Source organism: Felis catus, chromosome B4, assembly GCF_018350175.1.
Source record: "Felis catus isolate Fca126 chromosome B4, F.catus_Fca126_mat1.0, whole genome shotgun sequence".
Classification (NCBI taxonomy): Eukaryota; Metazoa; Chordata; class Mammalia; order Carnivora; family Felidae; genus Felis; species Felis catus.
In genome coordinates, this window is record NC_058374.1 from 43,685,001 (window position 1) to 43,710,231 (window position 25,231).

The 25,231-nt window shown below is 41.6% G+C and overlaps 1 protein-coding gene and 1 long non-coding RNA gene across 3 annotated transcripts in view; one reads left to right on the plus strand and one right to left on the minus strand.

Annotated features, from left to right (window-relative positions):
• LOC109501445 overlaps positions 1–14,542 on the plus strand; it is a 24,868-nt gene extending 10,326 nt beyond the window's left edge. Inside the window, exons 3-7 of one of the 2 annotated variants that reach the window (XR_006600525.1) lie at positions 5,646–5,697; positions 5,784–5,987; positions 7,463–7,623; positions 8,705–8,834; positions 14,259–14,542. This is a non-coding gene — a long non-coding RNA (uncharacterized LOC109501445). Of the gene's footprint in view, positions 1–5,645; positions 5,698–5,783; positions 5,988–6,108; positions 6,167–7,462; positions 7,624–8,704; positions 8,835–14,258 lie in introns of those variants that run through there. The other variant, XR_002159500.3, reaches the window with a different exon arrangement.
• Positions 1,017–25,231, minus strand: part of LOC101080718 (PZP alpha-2-macroglobulin like) — a 50,852-nt gene continuing 26,637 nt past the window's right edge. Inside the window, exons 16-36 of the mRNA XM_045061347.1 lie at positions 21,955–22,119; positions 21,205–21,307; positions 16,649–16,784; positions 15,774–16,002; positions 14,757–14,883; positions 14,212–14,333; positions 13,478–13,529; positions 12,201–12,284; positions 11,748–11,924; positions 11,383–11,470; positions 9,868–10,024; positions 9,233–9,307; positions 8,638–8,818; positions 7,516–7,739; positions 5,734–5,952; positions 5,442–5,569; positions 4,094–4,184; positions 3,104–3,172; positions 2,247–2,349; positions 1,728–1,769; positions 1,017–1,171 (exon numbers count right to left, since the gene is read on the minus strand). Coding sequence (XP_044917282.1) covers positions 1,149–1,171; positions 1,728–1,769; positions 2,247–2,349; positions 3,104–3,172; positions 4,094–4,184; positions 5,442–5,569; positions 5,734–5,952; positions 7,516–7,739; positions 8,638–8,818; positions 9,233–9,307; positions 9,868–10,024; positions 11,383–11,470; positions 11,748–11,924; positions 12,201–12,284; positions 13,478–13,529; positions 14,212–14,333; positions 14,757–14,883; positions 15,774–16,002; positions 16,649–16,784; positions 21,205–21,307; positions 21,955–22,119 — 2,595 coding nt within the window. The 3' untranslated portion in view covers positions 1,017–1,148. The remainder of the gene's footprint in view (positions 1,172–1,727; positions 1,770–2,246; positions 2,350–3,103; positions 3,173–4,093; positions 4,185–5,441; positions 5,570–5,733; positions 5,953–7,515; positions 7,740–8,637; positions 8,819–9,232; positions 9,308–9,867; positions 10,025–11,382; positions 11,471–11,747; positions 11,925–12,200; positions 12,285–13,477; positions 13,530–14,211; positions 14,334–14,756; positions 14,884–15,773; positions 16,003–16,648; positions 16,785–21,204; positions 21,308–21,954; positions 22,120–25,231) is intronic.

The following is a 25,231-nucleotide window of genomic DNA, read 5'->3' on the forward strand; positions in this document are numbered from 1 at the left end:
TTCATCACCGTTCCCCAAAGCAGCACATTTTTGGTGGCAGGAGAGACCCCCGTGGCCTGCGACTTTTCCCATGGGGGAAAGTGAGAACATACTGAGTGCCCCATTAAAGTTGGGCTTGGTCATGTGACTTGCTTTAGCCAATAGACTGCAAATGAAAGTTATATACACCACATTTGAGGCAAAGCTTTTTTTTTTTTATGTTTATTTATTTACTTTTGAGAGAGAGAGCTGGAGAGTGAGCAGGGGGAGGGGCAGAGAGAGAGGGAGACAGAGAATCCCAGGCAGGCTCTGCTCTGCCAGTGCAGACCCCGATGTGGGGTTCAAACGCACGAACTGCACCGTGAGATCATGACTTGAGCCCAAATCAGGAGTCCAATGCCCAACCGACTGAGCCCCCCGGGTGCCCCTGAGCCAAAGCTTTCTGAGCCTTTGCTTGATTCAGCTTTCTCTTTCCCCTCGTCCATGAGAATAGTTTATCCTCATAACAATACTTCGATATAGGGTCTGTTATTCCCATTTCTTTGTGAGGAATCCGAAGCAGAGAGTTGAGTCACAGCCCCAGTCATTCAGTTGGTGAGACAGGGATGGAGTCAGAATTTGACGCTAGGTAGTCTGGCCCCAGTGTCTAGATTTTAGCCACTGCACAATACTGCCTGTCACCAACACATTTTCTTACTCCAATCATTTTAGTCTCCTGTGAAGTCCATTTCTGATGGACTTTAAGGACGAAGATAAACATTTCTTGCTTCCTCTCCAAAAATATTTATGCCTAACTAATCAATACTACTTACTTACCTCCGTCTAAACAAAGGCTTCCTAGACCAATGAATGAGTTTTTTCCCTAAGATTTCTCGGAACATAAACTATTTTCAGTTATTCTCTGTTCGGCTTTATATGCAATAGCCACAGCTGAACTATCGGCAGATGTTACACATCTGTATTCTTCACATTATTTAAAACAACATTTCATGTAAGCATGTAATTGATATTTGATAAATGAACGACTGAACAAATGATAGCTTGACCAGAAACATATTTATTCAACAAGCCTCTTTGATGTCTGTTTCACAGAGACAAACGACTCCATTTCTTCTCAACAGAAGTATAGGACAGGGAACCCAACAAGATATGGAGCCTAAATACGGTCTTCAAACATTGCCATGCTCTGCATCTATGGAGGGAAGAGAAACATAGGAAGGTGGTGGGGTTTCCTCAGGAACATTCCCTCAGCTGAGCCTGGGCTAGAACAGGGGTTGGCACACTCTTGCTGTCAAAGGGCGTATGGTAAATATTTTGGATGTCGCAGGCCGTGTGGCTTATGCCATAACTATTCAACATATGAAAACAGCTGTAGAAAATAATGCAATGAGTGTGGCTCTGTTCCAATAAAAACTTCATTTACAAAAATAGATGTTGGGCTAGATTTGGCAGGAGAATTAAATAGTTGTCCCTTGGGCTGAAGGGGACGGATTAGCTGTGATGTACAATGTTGCCTGTCAGTGATAGCTATCCTACAAACAAACATGCAAACAAAACTTATCGACTTTACTGATAACGGTGTGGCTATCTGAAATTGGAGAGGCCACAGTTTTCTCTTTGTGTGAGCATGTGCCACGTGAACTGTCTTGGGTCTAGGAAAAGACTTGCAGAGAATTTTAAATTTAGAAGAAACTTTAGGGAGCATAGTTCATGCGGAAGGAGGGTGGTCCTGGCGTGTGACCTCTTACCTGTGCTGCAGGGGGCGATGTACCCAGCAATGGCAGACTCATCTGAAAGAATCGTTGGATGAAAGGAGACAAAAAACAAATCTATAAACGGGAGCCCGTACTAAGTCTGTTCACTTTACTTTTGGAGACAAGTACATATCAGGATTGTCAAAACTCTACATAAATACACAAGTGTTGAACAGGATAGTCAAAATACCTATATTCGAACATTCACCTGTCATAAACTGCCTTTCCTCATTACATTATCTTTTTATGTGGATTATGTTCCCTACGTCTCTAAAATATGTGAGAGCAGTGTCCAGATACTATCTTTCTTCTTAAATTTCTAAGTTTCTGACTCAGTAGATAGTGATGAACTCGTTCCACTAATAGTTGCTACAACATGTATCTTAGAGCAAAGAGACAAAAAGATGTAGCACTGACCGAATGGACTAAAACGAGGATCTGTTGTAACAACGGATTCTATTTCTTGGCGCTGGGTCGAGACTTATTTAGTTGTTTCAGTTTCTTCTCACTTACCTGGCTCATAGTAATCATAGACTTTGACAATCGCTGGCTTGAGGTCCCTCACTGGGATATCTTGCAGAACCGTGAAGGACAAGCTTAGTGTCTGATTTGTTACCTGAAAGGACAAGTGGGAGTAAGGAAGAGTCTAGAAAGTGTCCCTCCCTCTTCCTGGAGTAAATTAGATTCTTTCTTTGCTCTCTGACTCTCACGCACTGGTGTCTTTTAGGTGAGCAAACATTGATGGGTGACAAGATGGATTTCACATGCAACTTTGGAAACACTTTACTGTGACCAAAATTTCCCAGATTTTCTCCTAAATAGCTGAGACGATCTACATTCTCTGGTAGGCTTAGCTATGAGATTAACTCTCTGGGCCTGTGTGAGTGTTTGCCAAGATGCAGAGACTTGGCTTCGTAACATCTGTAATTATCAAGCTATTCTTTTTGTGTGACTGGATAAGACATTCCCTTTGCTTTATAGTCAGATTTGCAGATATTCATGAAGTCTACATTTTATTTTATCTTATAGAGGGATGTATCAGGATGTTTACACTATCATTAATCAACCACTATCATACATTTATTCTTTGGGGGGAGGTCTCTGAAATAACAGACACAATAACCTTTTTGTTCATTGATGTTCTACTTACAATTTCATAGACATATTAATTTTCCAATTTGAACATAATTAAAGGGAACAGAACACTCCATGGGTCTAAAAGGAGACTTTTACTCTTTTAGAATAAAGGAACTTTCTGGAAAGGTGCTACGAATTACTGCTTACCTCATATCACTTATTTTCTAATGAAGAGACCCACTTGAAAAGACCACCGTGATGTATAGTCTCAGCCAAAATGTCAGAGCTCTTACCTGTTCCACATAAATGAGGACATGATTATTGCTGACTTCCGTCCTGCTCACATGACTAGATCTTTCGAGCTGAAGAAAATTAGAAAATTTAAAAAGTTAGCAAATGAGAGAAGATTGTAGTAAGGGACAAATGTCCAAATGATGTCAGGGATAGGATTCTTATAAGTCATTTTCATGATTAAACAGCCAGGGTACATTAAAGATGTAAAACATGGGTGGGGGGGGCGGGGCGGAAATCACATTTGGATACAGGCTTCAGTGTTATCATGTCTTGACCATGAAAAAATCATCTGGCTTTGTGTGATGAGAAGGAAGCCAGTATTTTCAGATCAGGATTTCCATCATGCTTCAATATCCAAGTAACACATTAGACCCTCTGGAATCTTTAATGATTCTAGTTCACATTGCTTCTGTCATTGCCAAATGTTTGAGAGCATATCAGCCAATCTGATACTTAATCAAAGTCTGTCTTTCTTGCATTGTTATAGTAAAATACAGCTTTGTACCCATGTGCTTTAATTCCCTAACTAGACTGCGAATGGCTTAAGGACAGGGACTCCTCTTGGGTTTCTCTGGTATCACACAAGTCCCTCGGCTTAGAGACAAATAAACAAGTATTGAATTTAATTTCCTGGGTTTGAGAAAAATATTTTGGGGGCAGGATGATAATGATAAGGCTTTGCTGTTGGTATGCTTCTAGTTTGAATATACAGAACATCCTTTGTATGAAATTTACTAGGCTTAAAATTCACCTACCATTTAAAAAAAAATTTTTTTTTCAACGTTTATTTATTTTTGGGACAGAGAGAGACAGAGCATGAACGGGGGAGGGGCAGAGAGAGAGGGAGACACAGAATCGGAAACAGGCTCCAGGCTCTGAGCCATCAGCCCAGAGCCTGACGCGGGGCTCGAACTCACGGACCGCGAGATCGTGACCTGGCTGAAGTCGGACGCTTAACCGACTGCGCCACCCAGGCGCCCCTCACCTACCATTTTTATTGTCGGTTTCAAGGGGATAAAACCAGATACCATCTTCACATCAACAATCACCATATTGGAGACAGGACGGCTCCCTGTGTAACTACAGTGTCAAAGGGAAAAGGAGTAAGGGCTTTGTATGTGAAAGAAAGCCAGAGTCCCTCCTTCAAGACCTACCATAAACCTGCCTATCTTCTTGAAGTTTTCTGTGACATTATGACTCCTAGAGATCTGTGCTCCCCAGACATGTGTGACACTGATGTTTGGAACCCTGAATGTATATCAGATCTACCGTTTATTAAAATCATAGATGTTTAAGCCCCAGACCCAAACTATCAAATCCGAATCTTTGGGAATGGAGCTTAGTAGTTTGCATTTGTTAACACATGATAGTTTTTGGACACTTCATCTATATGTTTGTTATTTAGTAGGTGTTACTTTAATATTTTATTTTTTATTTTTTTTTAAATTTTTTTTCAACGTTTATTTATTTTTGGGACAGAGAGGGACAGAGCATGAACGGGGGAGGGGCAGAGAGAGAGGGAGACACAGAATCGGAAACAGGCTCCAGGCTCCGAGCCATCAGCCCAGAGCCCGACGCGGGGCTCAAACTCACGGACCGCGAGATCGTGACCTGGCTGAAGTCGGACGCTTAACCGACTGCGCCACCCAGGCGCCCCTACTTTAATATTTTTAATTAACTTGAATGTAGCATGTCTCCCAGAGAGGCTCCAAAGTGTTGTAAGATCGGATAGACTTTTATACTTTTATGCAAATAAGATTTGTTTTACAATATCAATATCATTAGTATTAGTTACATAGTATTCTATTGCTGCTCTGTTTTCTTAGGATTCCTATAAGTTTTTGATGGGTTATTATAGGGCAATTTCTATATCTTATATGTAATTTATACTTCTCTTTAATATTAGCATTTGCTACTTATCTGATTAGAAAAATAATAAAATAGAATATAATTATTCAGAAGAGGTAAAGAAGACTTACTTCAACCTAAAGTACAAATCTTTGTGGAAAATAATTTACTCTTCAGTGATGCGTTGAACAAAAATTAGTGTAAAAGTAGGGAATTTTTAACATTCGAATAGTCCACACTTTTTATTTGACAGTCTAAGACCAGACTTTGCTTTTAAAGGCTTTGGAAGTATTACTGAAACTTTAAGACAAAAAAAAATTACTAAATAAAAGAATCACTTCACGCTGATAGAAGGCTAACTTCATTAGTAGATATAACAGTTTTAAATTATACCCACTTACTAGCATAGCTTCAAAACATATTATTAAATAGTGATGGTTCCAAGTAGCTTTTAGACTCAGGATCGCGTGTTTCAGCCACAAGTCTTACCTGACACTCAGTGAGATCTGGAAGCTGGTGTGAGCTTTGGGTCCATCACAAGTTTGGGGTACAGTCTCCACCTTCAGAGTAAATGCAGAGTCCTCCTTGTCTGGAAGAATATTGTATTTCATGGATGCCTGTGAAAGGGCAATGCACCATCAGTTTCTCTGTTTGCCTGGAGCGCCTCACTTTTTCATCATTTCACTCCTCCAGATTTGCCCTTTCTTTGCTCAGAAACGAGAGACCAGGACTCCTCTTTCATTCGGTAAGGTTATAATTTCCAACATAACTTGAGTCTCACCTGAAGATACACACATCTGTCTCCAGTCACCATTATGGCGTATTCCCCAGGCAGCTCTGGCAATGAGACCTGATGCAGTAACAGGGAGTTGGTTCTGTCCACTTGGAAATTCGTGAAAAATGTCTGTGAATTCCGAATGGTCACCCGTGCAGCTTTCTCAGTCCTGGTGAATGTGGCTGCTCCATATCTGGACAAGGCATGGAGCGCCACCACCGTGTCCTGGAAGAGAGGAGTGGAGAACGCACCCCCAAAGAGTAAGTTTTTGGTAGCAGGGACTGCCCCCGAAGTCTGTGTGGGTTACCACAAGGGGATGATGGCTTTTCCCCCCTGAAGTTTACATCTGCTAATTGTGTTTCCTTTTTCTCTGCCTTTCAGGCACCATCAAAGTTATGCTACAGTTTCCGCAAGTGAAATAAAAGATTTCTGATGCCAATTAGCCTGGCAATTTGTTTTCACTTATATTAGTTTTGTCCTAAGGGACTATTCCCCTGCGTCCAGAGATTACGGCCTACCCTTTCTCATCAATGGTGCCCCTGGCTATAGCTGTCCAAGATGGGGTCTAAAATTGACAAGTTAGGAAAAAGGGTGAATGGTGTTAATTTAGGTTGAAGAGTGACGGAAATTGGCTGCGAGTAGTGATATGAGACCATGGCACTTTCCCAAGTTTCTTTCCCACTTTTATATAGCGTATTTTCATTTCCCACACCTAATTTCTCTGAAAAATAAAAGTCCCACTATGTACATCCTAAATATTGAAAGAGCTTTGTAGGAGGGAAAACCCAGGTTCCCTGGATATTTAACACAATCACTCATATCCTCGGTAAAATAGTTCCAGAATTGTGGTAGGAAAAAAAGAAAATTCCAAGAACTTCAGCTTTGAAAACAAAAATTGGTTTAGAGGAGAACAAATTTCTCAGGGCGGGCAGAAAGGCGTGGAGAGGCTGGATAGAACTTCTCAATCATTCTGTGAAGATCAAAGTGAACTCTACTTGGTCACTTCCCTTTTATTTTCTTTTTAATTTTTAATGTTTATTTTTGAAAGAGAGAGAGAGAGAGAGAGAATGAGCAGGGGAGAGGCAGAGAGAGAAGGGGACAGAGGATCCAAAGCAGGCCCTGTGCTGACTGACGGCAGAGAGCCTGATGTGGGGCTCGAACTCATGAACTGCAAGATCATGATCTGAGCTAAAGTCAGACACTCAACCTACTGAGCCGTCCAGGTGCCTCGGTCACTTTCCTTTTAATCATACAATTTTCTGGTTCACCTTAGAGGGTTTCTTGTTGGAAGAATCCTACAGGAGCCAAGAACACTGTTTCTTATCCAGCAGTGATTCGACCTTATCTCGACTGAGAGTAGGTGGGGTGCTATGGGCCATCTAGTGGGGAGAGGACACGGGTGCTGCCAAACATCTTTGGTGCCCAGGACAGCCCCTCACAACAGTGTTCTTGGCTTCCCCAAGTATCTTCCCCAAAATGTCAGGAGCACTGATATTCAAAAACCCGAGTCTAGAGTGTGGCCAGTGACCCATGTGTGTAAGCTTTAGAGAGGGCTGATGTTCATGGTCAGTAGCCACACGGATAGGGTGTCAACATAGCACTTGGGAAAAGCGTTTTGGGGGAATGTCTCAGGTCTGTTTCCTTCAGATTCCCACTGTCCTCAAATATCCCTAAAGAACCCTCCCCATGATTTAATGGTCTCTTCTCTTTTCCTCGTAACTGTTCTGTTTTCAAGCTTCCCATCTGCCAAGTGAATCTGGAAGAGAAGACTATTTGGGAACCACAGACCTGGGTGGAGGAGAAGCCCCCGTGGGCATTCTGTTGCTTTAGGATCCAGCTCACGATGCCCGCGGCCGAAGTCAGGTCCTCGGAGGTCGGGCCGGGCTGGGCCGTGAGGTGAGCGAGGAGCACGTAGGACGTCATCTCCACCTCAGCTGAGGGAGCCTGGGGCTGATAAAGAGGCCCCACTGGTGCCCTGGGTTTCTCAGGTCGCTCCCAGTGGACTGAGTTGCCTTAAGGGTCAGAAAAAGGATGATGATTCGCAGATGATACATAAAAACACATTTGTATCACGTGTAGCTGAAAATAATACAGGGATGGAGTAAGGTCCTCTCTTCCATAAGCCCCACAAATTCCCTGAGTCACATTTCCATACTAAGCTTGGTTTAGTCCTGTGGGGCTAAGTTGGAAGAATGTTGTTGGAGGACGAAGCATGGAACATCCTTATCAGTGTCTTAAATGTTATTTTTTTATTAATTTTTTAATGTTTATTTTTGAAAGAGAGAGAGAGGCAGAGAACGATGGAGACACTGAACCCGAAGCAGGCTCCAGGCTCTGAGCTGTTCAGCACAGAGCCCGACGTGGGGCTTGAACTCACAAACTGTGAGATCATGTCCTGAGCTGAAGTTGGACGCTGAACCGACCGAGCCACCCAGGCACCCAAGAGAGTTCCCTTATTGCTTGAGCTATTTCGTGGAAACTGGAGGATAAATTGGAATATAAAACCCACGCATTGATCCCAGAGGACTTTTTGTGATCATCTCTTGTGCAGATAGAGATAAAAACACTGTGAAAATGTTATTGCACTTCCCTGAGTATGGCTTTTTGGTTGTGCCTCTTTTCATTCGAGTATAATTTCATTCAAGCAGGCAGATACCATGGGAAATATATATAAATTTAAAAAATATATATATGTCGCAGTGAGGAATAAACTTCCACAATTTACCGGCAGCACTGTCTAGTATGTGACACACTGTATAACGTATGACATCGCAGAGACATTTTTATGAGAGGTGCTCTGATTTCATAACACCTGAGTTGGATAAGGAGACTTATTACTTTCAGCAGGAACACAATTCTCTTTTCGCAGTGTCAGGGGAAGGGGGACATTTGTTGACCATGCGCTCTCACCTTCTTTCACAGCTTCCTCCCTAAGAGAGTCCAGTATTTCTCTCTTCTTGTCTTGCTTTCCCACCAGGGCAAAAGCGTAGGCCAACAGCGCCTTGGTGTAGCTATGGCTCCCATGGGTCCCCTCCTTTGCCGTGTTCCAGGCAGACTCCAGGCAGAAGAGGGCGTTGCGAACAACCGGGTGCTGCAAAGACCAGGAGGTAATGATGTCAAGCTAGGGCAAGTCGCGGATGGAGCGGGCCCTGGGTTGGACATCGCGTGACAGATGTCATTCACGGCTGTCAGCCAGCCAGGTAGACAGCCGGAGATCCACGATTTTGAAGTTGAAAAAGTGTTTTCAATCTCTTAGCTTTATACTTAAGTCTTAAAAGAGTAAGTCTACAGAACCTGAGTGTTTAGGATGAGTTTTGTACATAGCCTGAGGGCGTTGCTAGGCAAGTACAAGTTCCCTTTGGTGGATTAACCACAGAGCTCTGCGAGCTGAGAAATGCCTCCGCATTGAGCGAAGGGAACTTTGAGACTTGGCTTTTGGTAGGGCGTGTTCCGACATCAGGGTTGTAGTTTTCATGGTAGGAAGTGGAAGTGAGGTGAATCTTACAGTGGCAGGGAGAGGAATTTCCAGAAGAGCAATAGTGACATAGGCAGAGAGGGTCACTTCATCTTCTACTCCTCCCTGTGAAAAGAGGAAGAGAGAGAGAGAGAATTTTTATTAATCCTACTTTAAGATGTTAGTATATTCTTTTCTGCTGTTTCATGGAGACTCTCCTCAGTATCTGTCTCTATCAAGCAAATTAACAGCCTCATGCAAAGAACCATTTCTTGGGGCGCCTGGGTGGCGCAGTCGGTTAAGCGTCCGACTTCGGCTCAGGTCACGATCTCGCGGTCGGTGAGTTTGAGCCCCGCGTCGGGCTCTGGGCTGATGGCTCAGAGCCTGGAGCCTGTTTCCGATTCTGTGTCTCCCTCTCTCTCTGCTCCTCCCCCGTTCATGCTCTGTCTCTCTCTGTCCCAAAAATAAATAAACGTTGAAAAAAAAATTTAAAAAAAAAGAACCATTTCTTTCTTCTCAGGTTTCACATCTTCAGGTTTAACATTCCTTCCCTGATGCCCTCTCACAAAATACTGGACTTCATCTTTTCAACCCCCCTGTGCCTTTTTTCCTCCCATCACCTTTGGAGGAATGTTAGCATGTGTGTATCATCGTGAGGTTTGGGATAAGTACTCAGAACACCTCACCTTAATGGCATTGTTGAGCAGAGACCCAGAGCTCCTGAAACAGCCGTCTTCCTTCTGCCTTTGGGAGAGCCAGCTGAGGGCTTGGGTGATGTGTGCTTCATCGATAAAGATGTAGGTTCGAGCCTGGGAAAAAGTCTTCAGTACAAAGGCTGTGAGCCTGAGGAGTCAATAAACTATTACTGAGAGTCTGGAGACTTTGTTAACGATATTCTTTTTGTTTCGTCGCAACCTGTTGTTGAATGCATTACCAACTGGTCCTGACTTCCTAAAGCATTTCTGTGTCACTTCAGAGATTCAGGTGTCTCCTAGTGTTCTTGGGTCGTTGAGATATTTGCTCTCACATTCTGGACTTTCTGGATTTATTTCTTCTCACAGATTTCCATTTTTAAAGTTATTTACTTATTTTGAGAGACAGAGAGAGAGAGAGAGAGTGCTTGAGCAGGGGAGGGGCAGAGAGAGAGGGAGAGAGAGAATTCTAAGCGGGCTTTGTGCTGACAGTTCTGTGCTGATGCGGGGCTTGAACTCACAAACCATGAGATCTTGACCTGAGCCGAAATCCAGAGTCGGATGCTTAACCGACTGAGCTACCCAGGCTCTTTTCACAGATTTCTTACCTCCTCTTATGCAGCTCATAGTCTAATGAACTGCTTTTAATGTCCTGCCTCAGTAAATATTTCACCTCGCCGAGCTTCTCCACCACTTTCTGGGTCATTGATTTCCTCTCGTTTTCTTTTGTGGTCGGACTTCTTTCAAGACGGATGAATAGAGGGGCGCCTGGGTGGCGCAGTCGGTTAAGCGTCCGACTTCAGCCAGGTCACGATCTCGCGGTCCGGGAGTTCGAGCCCTGCGTCAGGCTCTGGGCTGATGGCTCAGAGCCTGGAGCCTGTTTCCGATTCTGTGTCTCCCTCTCTCTCTGCCCCTCCCCCGTTCGTGCTCTGTCTCTCTCTGTCCCAAAAATAAATAAACGTTGAAAAAAAAAATTAAAAAAAAAAATAAAAAAAAAAGACGGATGAATAGAAAAATAGTTGAGTGGATGGACAGACAGGTAGATAGATGGAGGGACAGATGGAAGATAGATGGATGGGCTGACCACGATGGATGGATAAACAGAGAGACAGACAGACAGACAGACAGAGAGAATCATTTAGTAAAAGTTAGTAAAGGACACTCAGTGAGCAATGGCTACTGTTCTTCTTGCCTGTCTCTAGTGTCTCTCAGTGCTAAGCAACGACTCAAGAGGGAAAAACCACAAACTTACAATGGTCTCTTAGCAACACGAGAAAGAAAAGACGCTTGGTATATTAGATATAAAAAAGAATCAAGTTCCAAGTGTTCTCATTTCTGCCACCTAGGAGCCGTTTATACCAGAGACATTTATTTATCCATGTTGTATAGCATTTCCTCCTCTGTAAAATGAAGCCGCTCTCACTTCACAGGGTAGTTGTAAGAATTAAATGGGCTAATATATGTACATGCTGGGAACTCATCTTTGAGACTCACATTTTCTTCTCTTACCAAGTGTTGCCCTGGCTGCTGCCATATTGCTGTCCAAAGGGGCTGTAGGAACCATCTTGGTGTTTGTAGTTCAGCTGTCTCTGGTAACCTGGAATGAAAGGTTCAATTAGTTCAAGAAATATTACAGAAAGGTAAGCCACCCATACGTGCAGGTTGGTCAGAAGCCCCAGACACTGTACGGTTTCTTGTGCATAGGATCTGTCATGGTGATATGGATATGTCACAACACAACATCCTATCAAATGTTGGGAAAGTTGTCATTTCCCCCCAAATCACCATCATTAGCTTAATATCTGGTAATATGATTCAAGTTTAATCGGGAAAAATCTCCTTAGTGTAATAAAGTAAACTCGTCTTTGTCTCACCACTGATAAGATAGCCGAGGGCCTTGGACTTGATCTCTGCAGTCAACTGTTGGGTTTCATTCAGATAGTTCAAAACATAGATGTTCGGAGCAAATAGGGCCATGTTTTGTTCTCCACAGCCATAGGGCATCTGGAGGAGATTCTGTATATTTTGCATAGCAGAACCTAATATGTCACCTGGGGAATGTGAAAGATGAGGTGTCAGAGTAATTGCAGCTCATAAGTAGCTCACACTATTAAAGACAAGTGATTTTCCTATTTAGAATTATAGATACTATCATTTAGGCAAGGGAAAAGTTCTATTTAGAGAGTGAGACTTCCAGAATCCCAATAGAAATAGATACTATCAATAAGTTGAGATTTCAAGCACAAACATAGATAGATAGATAGATAGAAAAAAATGTATTATGGCTGCTCATTTGTCTCAAGTTTTCTGGGTGCAAGTTGACTCACCCAAAACTGAAAAGGAGGCTCTGGCCGATTCTTTGACCACGTTAGGTGGGAGCTTCAGAGATAACTGCTCAGATATTTCAGTGCCTTTGGAAACAGACAACCCATATCAAAAGACGGCATCTCTTATCGCAGTATGATGTAGTGGTTAGGAGGGGGTCAGAGCCACCCTGCTTGGATATGGTACCAGCCCTGCCACTCACTAGCTACAAACCTTGGACAAATTCCTTAACCTCTTCATCGTCTAACTTGCTCGTATGACGATTCAAGGAAGAATGCATGTGAAACGTGTGTGCATTAGAACAGCCTCTGCAACATGTCGAATCTCCATACACTTGAGCAGTTATTATGGTTGTTACTATTATATTCAGTGTTATTATGTCTCCTTCAGGGACTCGGGGTCCAAGGGATAAGGACCGTGGCTTATGGTGAGATCACCCTTAATAGTCCAGCTCTTCTTGGTGCTGTATGACTACCAGAGTCCTTTCCCCTCTCACTTTGCTATGTTTTGTGTTGCCGTGCATAGTGGCTCTCTCAAAGGAGCCTGGGAACTGGTGAGGGTGTACAGTTCTTTGATTTAATGGCACAATTCTCTGCTTTTATTGTTCTCTGAGTTTATATTTTATCAACTTTTTTATTTTTTTTATTTTATTTTTTTTGGGACAGAGAGAGACAGAGCATGAACGGGGGAGGGGCACAGAGAGAGAGGGAGACACAGGCTCCAGGCTCTGAGCCATCAGCCCAGAGCCCGACGCGGGGCTCGAACTCACGGACCGCAAGATCGTGACCTGGCTGAAGTCGGACGCTCAACCGACTGCGCCACCCAGGCGCCCCTGAGTTTATATTTTAAAATGGTCCTCCTCAAGTGACAAGAAAAGCGTCATATACACATATACACATATGACGTAGCGCTAATACGAATGTGGTAATGTAATTTGCAAGGTACAGGTGTTTCTCAGTGATATGACAAACTCCCGATGCAAAACGGGTTTTCTTTTTGCCATGAAAAACATTTTTTTTTTTAGTAAGATGAGTACAAAGTGCCACATATTTCATCGTCAACTATTTTAGGGAATATTATTGTCATTCAAACTTATCATGACTTTGCTCCCTTTCTACCTAAACTATGACACTCTAAGCTACTATGTCCTGACTGGTTCACGGTCAGTCCCTGGGCTACGGAGGTAAAGGCTAAATGTGAACTGAGTTTGCATTGTAATTTGACATCCATATCCCGGTGAGGCATTATTCTCACCATGATTATGAAGGTTGACTGTTACCTGAAGCACAGATCATAAAGTTGAAAGTCTCTTCTTGCTCAATACCTTCAGGCTGGAGTAAAAAAAAAAAAAAAAAGGAGAAAATGGATAAATATCCAGGTTTTTGAGGGACAACCGTAGATTCATTGCATTGCAGGCTGGAATTTACACTAAACAATCTTCACATCCCACTTATGATCAAATTGCTATAAATCCGTACAATTCGAAAAACCGGGGAGATCTGCAGAGGAGGAAAGGGGGGATAATAAGGAAAGAGAATCAAAGGTACAAGGGGTGAGAAATAAGCGAATCTTAGAAGAGAGGTAGAGATCAGGCAAAGAGAATAGTTTTAAATTAATCTATGAAAAAAGTATTTACAATAAGCTAACAAGGTTAGTTAGCAAAGTTGACTATAACACTTTTTTTTCATATTCTATTTTATTTTAGAGAGCGAGCAGGGGCGAGGGGCAGAGGAAGAGAGAGAGGAGAGTCTTAAGCGGGCTCCACATTGTGGAGCCTGACACGGGGCTCGATCCCATGGCTGTGAGATCACGACGTGAACGAAAATCAAGAGTCGGGTGCTTAACCGACTCCTGTAAACTTTTAGGACAGGAAATTCCGTTAGTCTTCCCAGGGGGATTGTGTGAGTATGGTATAATTCTCCTTTACTATCTCAAGAATATGGCCATATTTTTTCATTGTTATTATTGCTAGGGTCTCAGAAAAATATGTCAAAGTGGTCCGGACCGACTTACCTCCACCAACAGGGTTTTGATGACCGTGTCTTTTCTCCCCATCTCAGGGACCTCAGCAATCTCATTTCCACACAGCTCGAGGGACGGCACTGCCTCTGCACTCACCGAGAAGTTCACACTCCCTGGAACAGAAAAACGTAGAAAAACATGCGCGTTCACCTTGAGAGCAGTCCACACCATCCCTAATAGCTGAAAATGTGTGCTTGTCAAATGGTCTACCACTGAGCTATTACCCCGGAAAATGACTCTGTGCTCTGTCATCATCTTGAAGGGCTGCCCTTTCACCTTACTGTTGGCCGGAAGTGGGAAATAAAGCTGAAAAAAACCTCAAGGCTCATGTCCACTGTGCCCAAGCCACAATGATCATGGGACCCAGGTGCAGTGGGAGTACTGGGAGGCCGCTGGGGGTAGAAAGCAAAAGAAATGACAAACTAACGTTACGGAATTATATTTGCAGAAAGCAGAAAGGAGAACGTGATGTACGTAGGGTCCAGATACCTACGACGCTTGTTGATCGGAGAACGTGTTGGGGGAACGTCACTCACCCAGTGTTTTGGGAGTTATCGTCCAAGACAGGGTTCGCCTCTCATTTACACAGATGCAATGAGATTCCTCTCCCTTTTCATTCTGGGATTGTAGGAAGGCTGGGGAAGCTTCCAGTTGCACACTGACCTATCATTTGCAAGCGAGGCATAGAAACAAATGGTCAGAATATGGAGAGACAATGAATGCACAGAACTGGGACCACATATGAGATGCTGCACTAGACTGGGACTTGGAGGAAAAATTATGTCACGCAAGTCCACGCATGCTTTGAGGAGTTTAAGAATGGCAGTGATACAAAGCAAGAATGATCCCTTACTAGGAGGATCTGGCCTTTGCATTAGGGTGGATTGGAGAAATTTGCAGGTATAGCAACAGTGGAGGGGAGGGGAAAACCGCAATGGACGATTGCCCATGGGAGCATTACCTACTGGTTCTACCCATTGGTTCCTACCTCCCGTGTAGATTTTCTTCCTGACTTCTTTCTTCCCTTCTTCCCACTTCCCTCAACAAATATCACCTGTCTACTGTATACAAGACAGAGCAAATTAAGAGCTTCCGGACCTTGAGGATATCGTGTTACAAAGGGGACAATCTATCTACAAAACCGTGACGAAATTTACAAAGAAATACATGCTGTCGAAGTCACAAGCACATTGTGGGAGTTTAGAGATAAGAACTTGAAGGATGACACTCATGGAATTAAGAAAACGGACTTTTTTTTCCGTCAGCTTCAAGAATTTTCCTGGCAAAAAGCCTATCCTGTGTTAAAGGATTCGGCCAGATTCGGGCAATTTTCTTTTTAAAAGTATGTGGTTTGAAGATCCTGTACCTGTAGCCCAAAGGTCATTGTGTTATCTTCCTGTGATCAGGTCCTGCCCTGCTTAGCACTATCTATTTGCAGTTCTAGGGCAGAATTCCCAGTGTTATCCACAGTCTTGGGAACGGAATCGGGAGCTGACCGACCGAAGAAGTCTTTGATTCTATCCTCCCTTTCAATTCACCCTCATTTTCCTTACCCGGATGCATTTGGGAAGGTAGTTTAGGACAGTGGCCTTGAGCGTGAAGGTCTCTCCGCGGATCACAGAGTAGGGCATTGTGAGCTCCACAAAGAAGGGCTGGAAGGCGCGGAGGGAGGCGGGAAGCGAGAGACCAAGCCCAGTGTCATTGGACAGACAGAGGGCCCCTGCCTTCCATTCTGTGATGGTGTCAGGGACTGTTACTCCCACTTCAGCCACACCTGATGCGCTAGGGAGGATAGAAATGTGAAGAACAGAAAGTAAGCAGGTGAAACATCCTTTCTCGAGCGAGAATCAATATGTCCACATGAGTATCGGGAAACTGAGTTGGGAAAATAGAAGGTACTCAACGGTGCCTCTTTCCCTCATCAACATGTCTGTACCTTAAAAGAAAAATACTTTCATGTGGTTCAGTTTGGTCCATAGATGTCCCTCACTGTTGTACAATCCCATAAACAAGCATATTTAAGAATCACGATCTAACAAACAGACCATTACATTTACGTAGGCCTGATTTGTTTATGCGCGCGTTCCAATCTCGTTTACGGAAGGCTCCCCCCATAGCATTAGGCAGTCTAGCATTTGGATATTTTTAGCACCCATGTCTCGTTTCTGGCGGTCTCAGGAATAGTTATTCCAGAACTGCTCATCTCTGAGGAAATTTTACCTATATAGTAAAATATATTTTTATATTATATTTGAAACCTCTATAATAAAACCTTTATAATAAAAGCATGTTCTTAGACCTATCCCGAAAGGATGAGAGGTTAAGATGATGATTTAGAATTTCTCAGAAAGGTTATCTTAGAGTTGAAAATGCCGGAGGATTCTCACTGGCTCACCCACAGCAAATGGAGGAGAGTGAAATTACTTACTCCACGGCCACCAACTCCCAGATCCAGGTCTCAGGGAAATAAGTCCGTACCGTTTCAGAGACTGGCTCTGGATTATTTATGGGCATTATATTATATGCGTCAAATTGAGGACTGTATGGACTCGCTGCCATTCCCACTAATAAAACAAAGGAAAATTACAATCTAGTTAAAGAAAAAACATCCATTCATGGTGCACGCGTGAGAGTTAGAAGACCAAGTTTTCACTTTTCCTGCTCAGATGGTCTCCTAAGAGTTGTAGAACTTTGGAAATAACTTGTTGAGCCCTCATTCTTTGAGCAGACAGGAGTCTCTGTTAAAGGTAGAAATTCCCTGTACCCTAGAGATAGCATAATTGTATATGAGTGGAGGCTCGTAGAGCAAGAGAACTTGGACATGCGTTTATAGTTTGTGAGAGATATAGTTAGGGTTTTCAAGGTCACAGAGTATTGTTTCCTCCATAAGAAGGACTGAGCAGAAAATGCAAAACTCTCTTCGGGCAACATGTGTTCAATTGTTTGAGTTACCAATGGGTGAATAGAATTTAATAACATCAATTCTTTGCACTATAATGAAGCTTGTAAACTCATTGTTCTCCTGATAAGAAGGCTAGAGCGTTAGATTTTCTTCTCTTTATGTCTTGGGAAGGAGAAATGAAAAATTCAAGATGCCATAGAAAGATGGTTCCATTTGCTACGACGGAGACAGAGAAATTATTTACAAAAGTGAGGGGATAGAGAACTAAACGTGAAAGCTTTCTGATCCTTGTTGTGCCTGAGGTCATGCTTATAAATTGAGTTTGGCTTAGGCTCTCCATCCAAGCACCCCAGGTGATATTTCAGAATTGCCTTGTGAAATAATATTTATTAAAAAACAAAACAATGGGGCGCCTGGGTGGCGCAGTCGGTTAAGTGTCCGACTTCAGCCAGGTCACGATCTCGCGGTCGGGGAGTTCGAGCCCCGCGTCGGGCTCTGGGCTGATGGCTTGGAGCCTGGAGCCTGTTTCCGATTCTGTGTCTCCCTCTCTCTCTGCCCCTCCCCCGTTCATGCTCTGTCTCTCTCTGTCCCAAAATAAATAAAAAACGTTGAAAAAAAAAATAAAAAACAAAACAAAACAAAACAAAAAACAAAACAAAACAAAACATGGGGCACCTGGGTGGCTCTGTCAGTTGAGCGCCCGACTTCGGCTCAGGTCATGATCTCACCGTTTGTGAGTCTGAGCCCCACGTCGAGCTCTGTGCTGACAGCTCAGAGCCTGGAGCCTGCTTCGGATTCTATGTCTCCCTTTCTCTCTGTTCCTTCCCCCCTTGTACCCTGTCTCTCTCTCAAAAATAAATAAAGATTACAAAAAATAAAAAAAAGGCTTTAAAAAGATTTAAAAAATAAATTAAAAAAAAAACATTTCCAGGTATTTTCCTTTGATATCTCTCTCAAAAAAAAAAAAAGCATCCACAGTAATTTCCTTAATTAATATCATACAACTTCTTTCCTAGAAGTCCTTCCACGTGGTAGCCATCTCTGTCTCTGACTTTGATTTCTCCCTGATGTTGCTCTATTGTCTCTGTTTTTACTCTTACGTTGATTATGTAAATCTGTTATTGGTACTTAAATTTATCTAAATGGATGATGCATCTAAATAAGCTATTTTCGGGGCGCCTGGGTGGCGCAGTCGGTTAAGCGTCCGACTTCAGCCAGGTCACGATCTCGTGGTCCGTGAGTTCGAGCCCCGCGTCAGGCTCTGTGCTTACTGCTCAGAGCCTGGAGCCTGTTTCTGATTCTGTGTCTCCCTCTCTCTCTGCCCCTCCCCCGTTCATGCGCTGTCTCTCTCTGTCCCCAAAATAAATAAAAAACGTTGAAAAAAAAATTTAAATAAGCTATTTTCTCTTTTCTGCTACAGATATCAAAGACCCTTCAACTTCTCCAGCTATTCCAGTTAACAAACCATGGCTTAATGTGTTATTTTAACTCCACGTATTGGATGATGACTGTACCTTCCTTATTGTCTCATTCTCGAGGTCAACTTCAACTCTCTACGGTTCCTTTCACAGTGTGTATGTTAAAATTCTATTCTTCCTCTGTCACGACTCATACACTCTACTTTAAATGCCTTTAGATTCATTTCCCAAGACAAAATGTTATGGCTGTCATTATTATTATTATTCTGCTTCTTTTTCCCATCTGACTTCATCGCAATGTGTTGATCCCTGGACACGTTCACTTACGTTCTATTTCACTGCTGATCACAAAATACTTTCAACTGGGTATTCTGTTCGTGGCTGTGAAAGGGCCACTCAATTCAGCTTTGTAATTCTTGTATTCATTTTTGACCTTTACTACTTTCAAACAAAAAAAGCATAAAAACTGAAAACTTAATTTTCTTCTAAATTCAGTATCTAGTGTGATCCTTATAAGAAACATATTAGATCACGTCACTCTCCACTTCTGAAAACCTTTCCATCTCATGCAGAGTAAAAAGTCAAATTCTTACAAGGATCTGCAAAGCCCTATACAATCTGGCCTCAATTATTCCGCTGATCTCTCTTTCCAACTGCACTTTGTTCACTCTGTTCCAACCATGCTGGTTTCCTTACCCTTAGAACATTCCAGGCAAGCTCTCACCTTAAAGCCTTTGAGAGACAGAATAGTGTAGAGGTTAAAAAACAAGGATCTGGAGTCAAACAGCCAGATCTGAATCTCCATCTCATCTCTTACTGACCGTGGCATCCTAACGGCTTCAGTTACTTAACCTTTCTGGGTTCAGTTTTTCCATTTGAAAAGTGCTGAGAACCAGAAAAAAGAAATGGACTGACTTATTTCACTTAGCATTATATTCTCTGGCCCCATCCATGTTGTTGCTAATGGCAAGATTTCATTTTTTTTAAAATGGATTAGTAGTACTCCTAAGGCAGTCAGAAACAGATAAATATCATACGATTTCTCTCATGTGTGGAACTTAAGAAAACAAACAAGCAAAGGGAAAAAAAAATAAGGGAGAGAGAGAGAAACCAAGAAACAGACTTTTAATTATAGAGAACAAACTGATGGCCACCAGGGAAGAGGGGGGGAAAGCAATGGGTTAAATAGGCGTTGGGGACTGACGGGTGCACTTGTTATGATGAGCACAGGGTGATGTACGGAAGTGTTGAATCACTAAATTCTACACCTGAAACTAGTATAACAATGTATGTTAGCTAAGTGGAATGAAAATAAAAATTTAAAAGAAAAAAAAGAAGAAATGGAAATTAGGAGGTGACAGAAATTTTTATTAATGCCATAGTGATAATCATTTTGCAATATATAAGTGCATCAGCTAAACACATTGTATTCCTTAAAGTTATTTAATGTTCTATATCAGTTATATCTCAAGAAAGCCATCTGTCATGTTCACTTGACACATAAAACCTCTGATTCGTAAATACAAAACTCAGAAGATGTTAATCTTCATTAACAATACACATCAAGAATATTTTGGAAGAAAAGACAGAATCATGGGAGACAGAGAGAGGAAAAAGGATTGGTTAATGGGCTGTAAGTATAAACAGATCTGGGGATTAAAACCTGTATTTTAATGGGAAAGTGAAGGGTGTAGAAAGAGGCTGCTTCCTTTGATGTTTTATTTCGTTTTCTTTTGGCTTTGGATTAGGAGATATTTCTGCCAGCTTTGCATTGTTTCTTTTCACCAGCAAGGCCTGTTCTCTTCCTTTCTATTCTTCAAGATAGAGCATCTCTAAAAATGTCTCCTGATTCCGTAATTAGAATGATTCTCTCCTTACATGGTAAACATTTTCCTTTCTTATAGTATGGTAGAATCTGGTGTTTCATCTGATTTTGTGCCCTGAAATATCTGATTCATGTAGGGGCTCCAGGGTGGTTCAGTCGGTTAAGTGGCTGACTCTTGATTTCAGCTCAGATCATGATCTCGTGGTCAAGAGATCGACCCCTGCATCGGGCTCCATGATGAGAGTGGAGCCTGATTAAGATTCTCTCTCTCTCTCGGGGCGCCTGGGTGGCGCAGTCCGTTAAGCGTCCGACTTCAACCAGGTCATGATCTCGCGGTCTGTGAGTTCGAGCCCCGCGTCAGGCTCTGGGCTGATGGCTCAGAGCCTGGAGCCTGTTTCCGATTCTGTGTCTCCCTCTCTCTCTGCCCCTCCCCCGTTCATGCTCTGTCTCTGTGTCCCAAAAATAAATAAACGTTGAAAAAAAAAATTAAAAAAAAAAAAAGATTCTCTCTCTCTCTCTCTCTCTCTCTCTCTCTCTCTTTCTCCCTCTGCCCCTCCCCTGCTTGTGCTGTCTCTCTCTCTCTCAAAATAAATAAGATAAATAAAATAAAATAAAATAAAATAAAATAAAATAAAATATCGGGCTGACCTTTAACAAACTGGTCAGTTCTGTTTATGCCATTTACCAGCTAAATGATCTCAGCAAGAAACATCTGAATCTTAGTTTCTCTATGTATCAAATGGAGATAAGGCCACATGATCCATCTCATTTTACATTTTTTTCTTGGCAAATTAATATTGTTGGATGCTATACAAAATTGAAAGCAACTTGCTATTTACCTCCATACATTCCTTGCCTTTCCACTCCTGCAGGTGGTTGGATCACTGAACACGACCGTGGTTTTCGGATTTTAGAGTTGGTGAACACCTTTAATCCCATACCCTGTAAAAATGGTGACTCAATAGGTTTGTAAACTTGATTAGAATCCATGAAATATATTTTCCTTAGAAATTTCCCTATGTAACCCCGATAGCCTTAATGTTAGATTAATTCCCTAGGGATACACAGACTCAATAAAAGAGTGGTAAAATCATAATACTTTATGGCTTATCAAGATTTTATAATTTAGGGCCTTTTGCAAATTAAATATAACGAAAATATTTCAATGAAATGGCAGAGGTTGGATCTAGCCCTGTCTCTGACTTATCAACTGTTAGGCTAAACATTTTCTAAAACTATATATTTCTAAATTATATATATGTGTATATATATGTATATTATATATTTATATTTATAAATAAATATATATATAAATATATAAATGTGTATGTAAATATATATAAAACTATATATATATAGTTATATATATACATGTATATACCTATATATATATAGTTTTACTATATATTTACTATATAACTATATATTTACTATATAAATAGTAATTTATATTTATATATATATTTATAAATATATATAAATATATATATATTTATAAATATATATTTACTATATAACTATATATATATAGTTTTACTAACATAAAAATGTTCATAAGCCGGTACATTAACAGGTAATAAGGATTTTACCTTTAGGAAGTCATACATATCTTCTTCATCATAACTTGCTAGGGGAATGTAGATGGCTCCTTCAAGAATGATATAAGGATTGCTACAACTTGCATGTTCTTCTTCCTGCTGGTCCAGTTTGTCAGGGAAACCAGTAAGATCCTTCATCGTTAGCAGATTATATACCTGGAACAGAGGGGAGATCAAAGACAGAGCTCTTACCTGTTTTTCTTTTGACATAGCCATTGAACTGAGAGAAATGTGATAATAATCACCATCAGTCCTTTCTTGAGTACCTTAGAGAGAAGTTAAAATTTTTGTTTGTTTATTTTTATCAGTGTTTTATTTTTGTAATTTATTTATTTTTGTGGTTCTATTGACATAAAACCTACCTGGGAAAATGTTTCCAAGGATTGTACAACTTAAATTACCAAGGATTACTGAAAAATTCATTCTAGTGTTTAGAGGTAAAACTAGACCAAATAAAGAAAGATCTAAACTGTCTCTGTGTTTGATGAATAGTTAATCACCTGACAAATTTAGGGGCACCTGAGTGGCTCAGTCAGTTAAGTGCCCGACTCTTGATTTCAGCTCAGATCATGGTCTCACGGTTCATGAGTTTGAACCCTGCGTGGGGCTCTGTGCTGACACCATGGAGCCTGCTTGGGATTCTCTCTCCCTCTCAAAAATAAATAAATGAACTGTAAAAAAAGAAAGGAAAAAAACCGCTAATTTAGGTAGGAATTACTGCAATCTGTTAAGCTTCTATTTCTATATGGCTTTGTTCTTGGATAGAAAAACCACATAGGTACATAGGTGAATATCACTGATATTCAACAGAACAATGTCTACACAATTGCAAGCTCAGGCCACCTTTTTTTTTTTTTTTCTTTTTTTGAAGAAGAATGACTTAAATGAAAGAACCAAGAATCCGTAGGGTGGAGCCAAGGGGCTTGGATATGTATTTCCTAGGCTGGAGTAAGAGTGAGTCATAATCAAAGGGCTTTCAGCCTTTGGGTGGATCTCAGAACTGCCACGGACCAATACCTCCTGTGTACCTTTGTTTCCCCTTTTGAACAGGAGTATCAGTATGTCAGTTCCACCATTGTATGCTGAATGTGTGGAGGTAAACACCTTAAGTACGCACTAGGTCAAGGTCTTCATAGCTAGAGGAATTGTACTTGAGGAACAATGCCCAAGGAACATCAACTGTACCTGGGCCTAATTTGGGAATGAGACTTCTAGGGTCATAGGAGGAAAGTGAGTGTATTTTACATGTGGGAAGGTAATAGGTCATTGGGAGTCAGAGGGCAAACTGTGAACACAGCCTCCAAAATTGCCTCCAGTAATCTCTACCTCCTGGTATTTGTGTTCTTGTGTAGTTCCTCCTGTAATGAATAGGGCTGACATCTATAACTAATAACATTAAAAAAAATTTTGTTTTGATGTTTATTTATTTTTGAAGGAGAGAGAGTGACAGAGTGTGGGGGGGAGAGGCAGGGAGAGAGGGAGACACAGAATCTGAGGCAGGCTCCGGGCTCTGAGCGGTCAGCACAGAGCCTGACGCGGGGCTTGAACCCGTAAACCACGAGATCATGACCTGAGCCGAAGTCGGAGGCTTAAGCGACTGAGCCACCCAGGGGTCCTTATAACTAATAACATTTTGTGGAAGCGATAGCGTGTAAATGCCAAGGCCATGTTATAAAATATATTGCAGCCTTGGCTGCTCTCTCTTGGATCACTTGCTTTAGAGGAAATCACCTGCCATGTGCTGAGGACACTCAGGTAACCCCAAGGACACTCAGTCAATGTGGTGAGGAACAACTGTACGAGCAACACATCTTGGAAGTAGACTTCCAACCTCAGCCAAGCCCTAGTAACATGTTGCCATGTTGACGAACAGGTGCGATCACAAGCCAGTCACTTAGCCCAGATAAGTCCCTTCTGGATTCTTAATCCACAGAAAGTGCGAATGACCATACATGTTTATTGTTTAACGCCAACACATTGGGGGAGCATTAGTATGAAGCACTTGATAACTAACCACAAACACTCTCTAAACTTCTTTACCTATTTGCTTTGTTCTTGAGTAGGAGAACCAAATGGTCGCTTAAGTGAGCATGCTCCATCTGTTTTGGATGAACGAATATTTTCCAGGTTATTGTCCAAGCAAGTGACGTAAAGACAACTGTAAGAGCCCAAGTCTCCAATTATGTTCATACTCCTTTTTTTATCTCTATAATGTTGAAAGCTGTGTTATGCAATTGAATCAACTGTTAAATGTATAGAACTAAACAAAATAGGATAAACACAAAAATATTGAAAAGTAGACTAAACTTGTTCAATACAAGCTGAGCTGAAAAATAGCTCAGAATAGACTACACAAATATAGAGTGTAAAAAAGAAAAAAAAAAAAGGCATTTCTCCAAAGAAAGCACCTAGAGAGAATAAGTCCCTTTTTTTCAGGTTAACTTTATCATGCCCTCTTCTAATTCAAATAGAAAACTGTAGTAAGAGAAATCTGTCTTTTTCTATAATAATTATGATGCTATGAGGAGATATTTTGACCTGTTAATAAAAGGCTAAGGTTGAAAAATTTTTTTATGATACCCTTTTTTCCGAAGAATGTTAATTTTGATGATTAGAAACAAGACAGTGATTTTTGATATAGTTATCCCACAGTTTTAAATTTTTTTTTCAACGTTTATTTATTTTTGGGACAGAGAGAGACAGAGCATGAACGGGGGAGGCGCAGAGAGAGAGGGAGACACAGAATCGGAAACAGGCTCCAGGCTCTGAGCCATCAGCCCAGAGCCTGATGCGGGGCTCGAACTCACGGACTGCGAGATCGTGACCTGGCTGAAGTCGGGCGCTTAACCCACTGCGCCACCCAGGCGCCCCATCCCACAGTTTTAAAATTTAATACCTACAAATGAATTTTGAGTAGTAGAAACTAGAACAAAGCCAAAAGAAACTTCAATATTACTGATTTATCCTCCAGTATTGCCAAATAATAATAAATCCCAGGTAGGCAAGTTAATGAATTAATCTATTTAAACATTCATGCATAAGGCAATTAAGGTTATAAAATTCACCAGTGATAACTTTTTGACAATGATAAAATTCCAGTAACATGTCATTTTTCTTGCATCATGCTGAGCATTTTCAAAAGATGAGTAATCTAGTGTTTTTATTTTTTTAATGTTAATTTATTTTGAGAGAGAGAGACAGATTGCAAGTAAGGGAAGGGCAGAGAGAGAGGGGGGACACAGAATCCGAAGCAGGCTCCAGGCTCTGA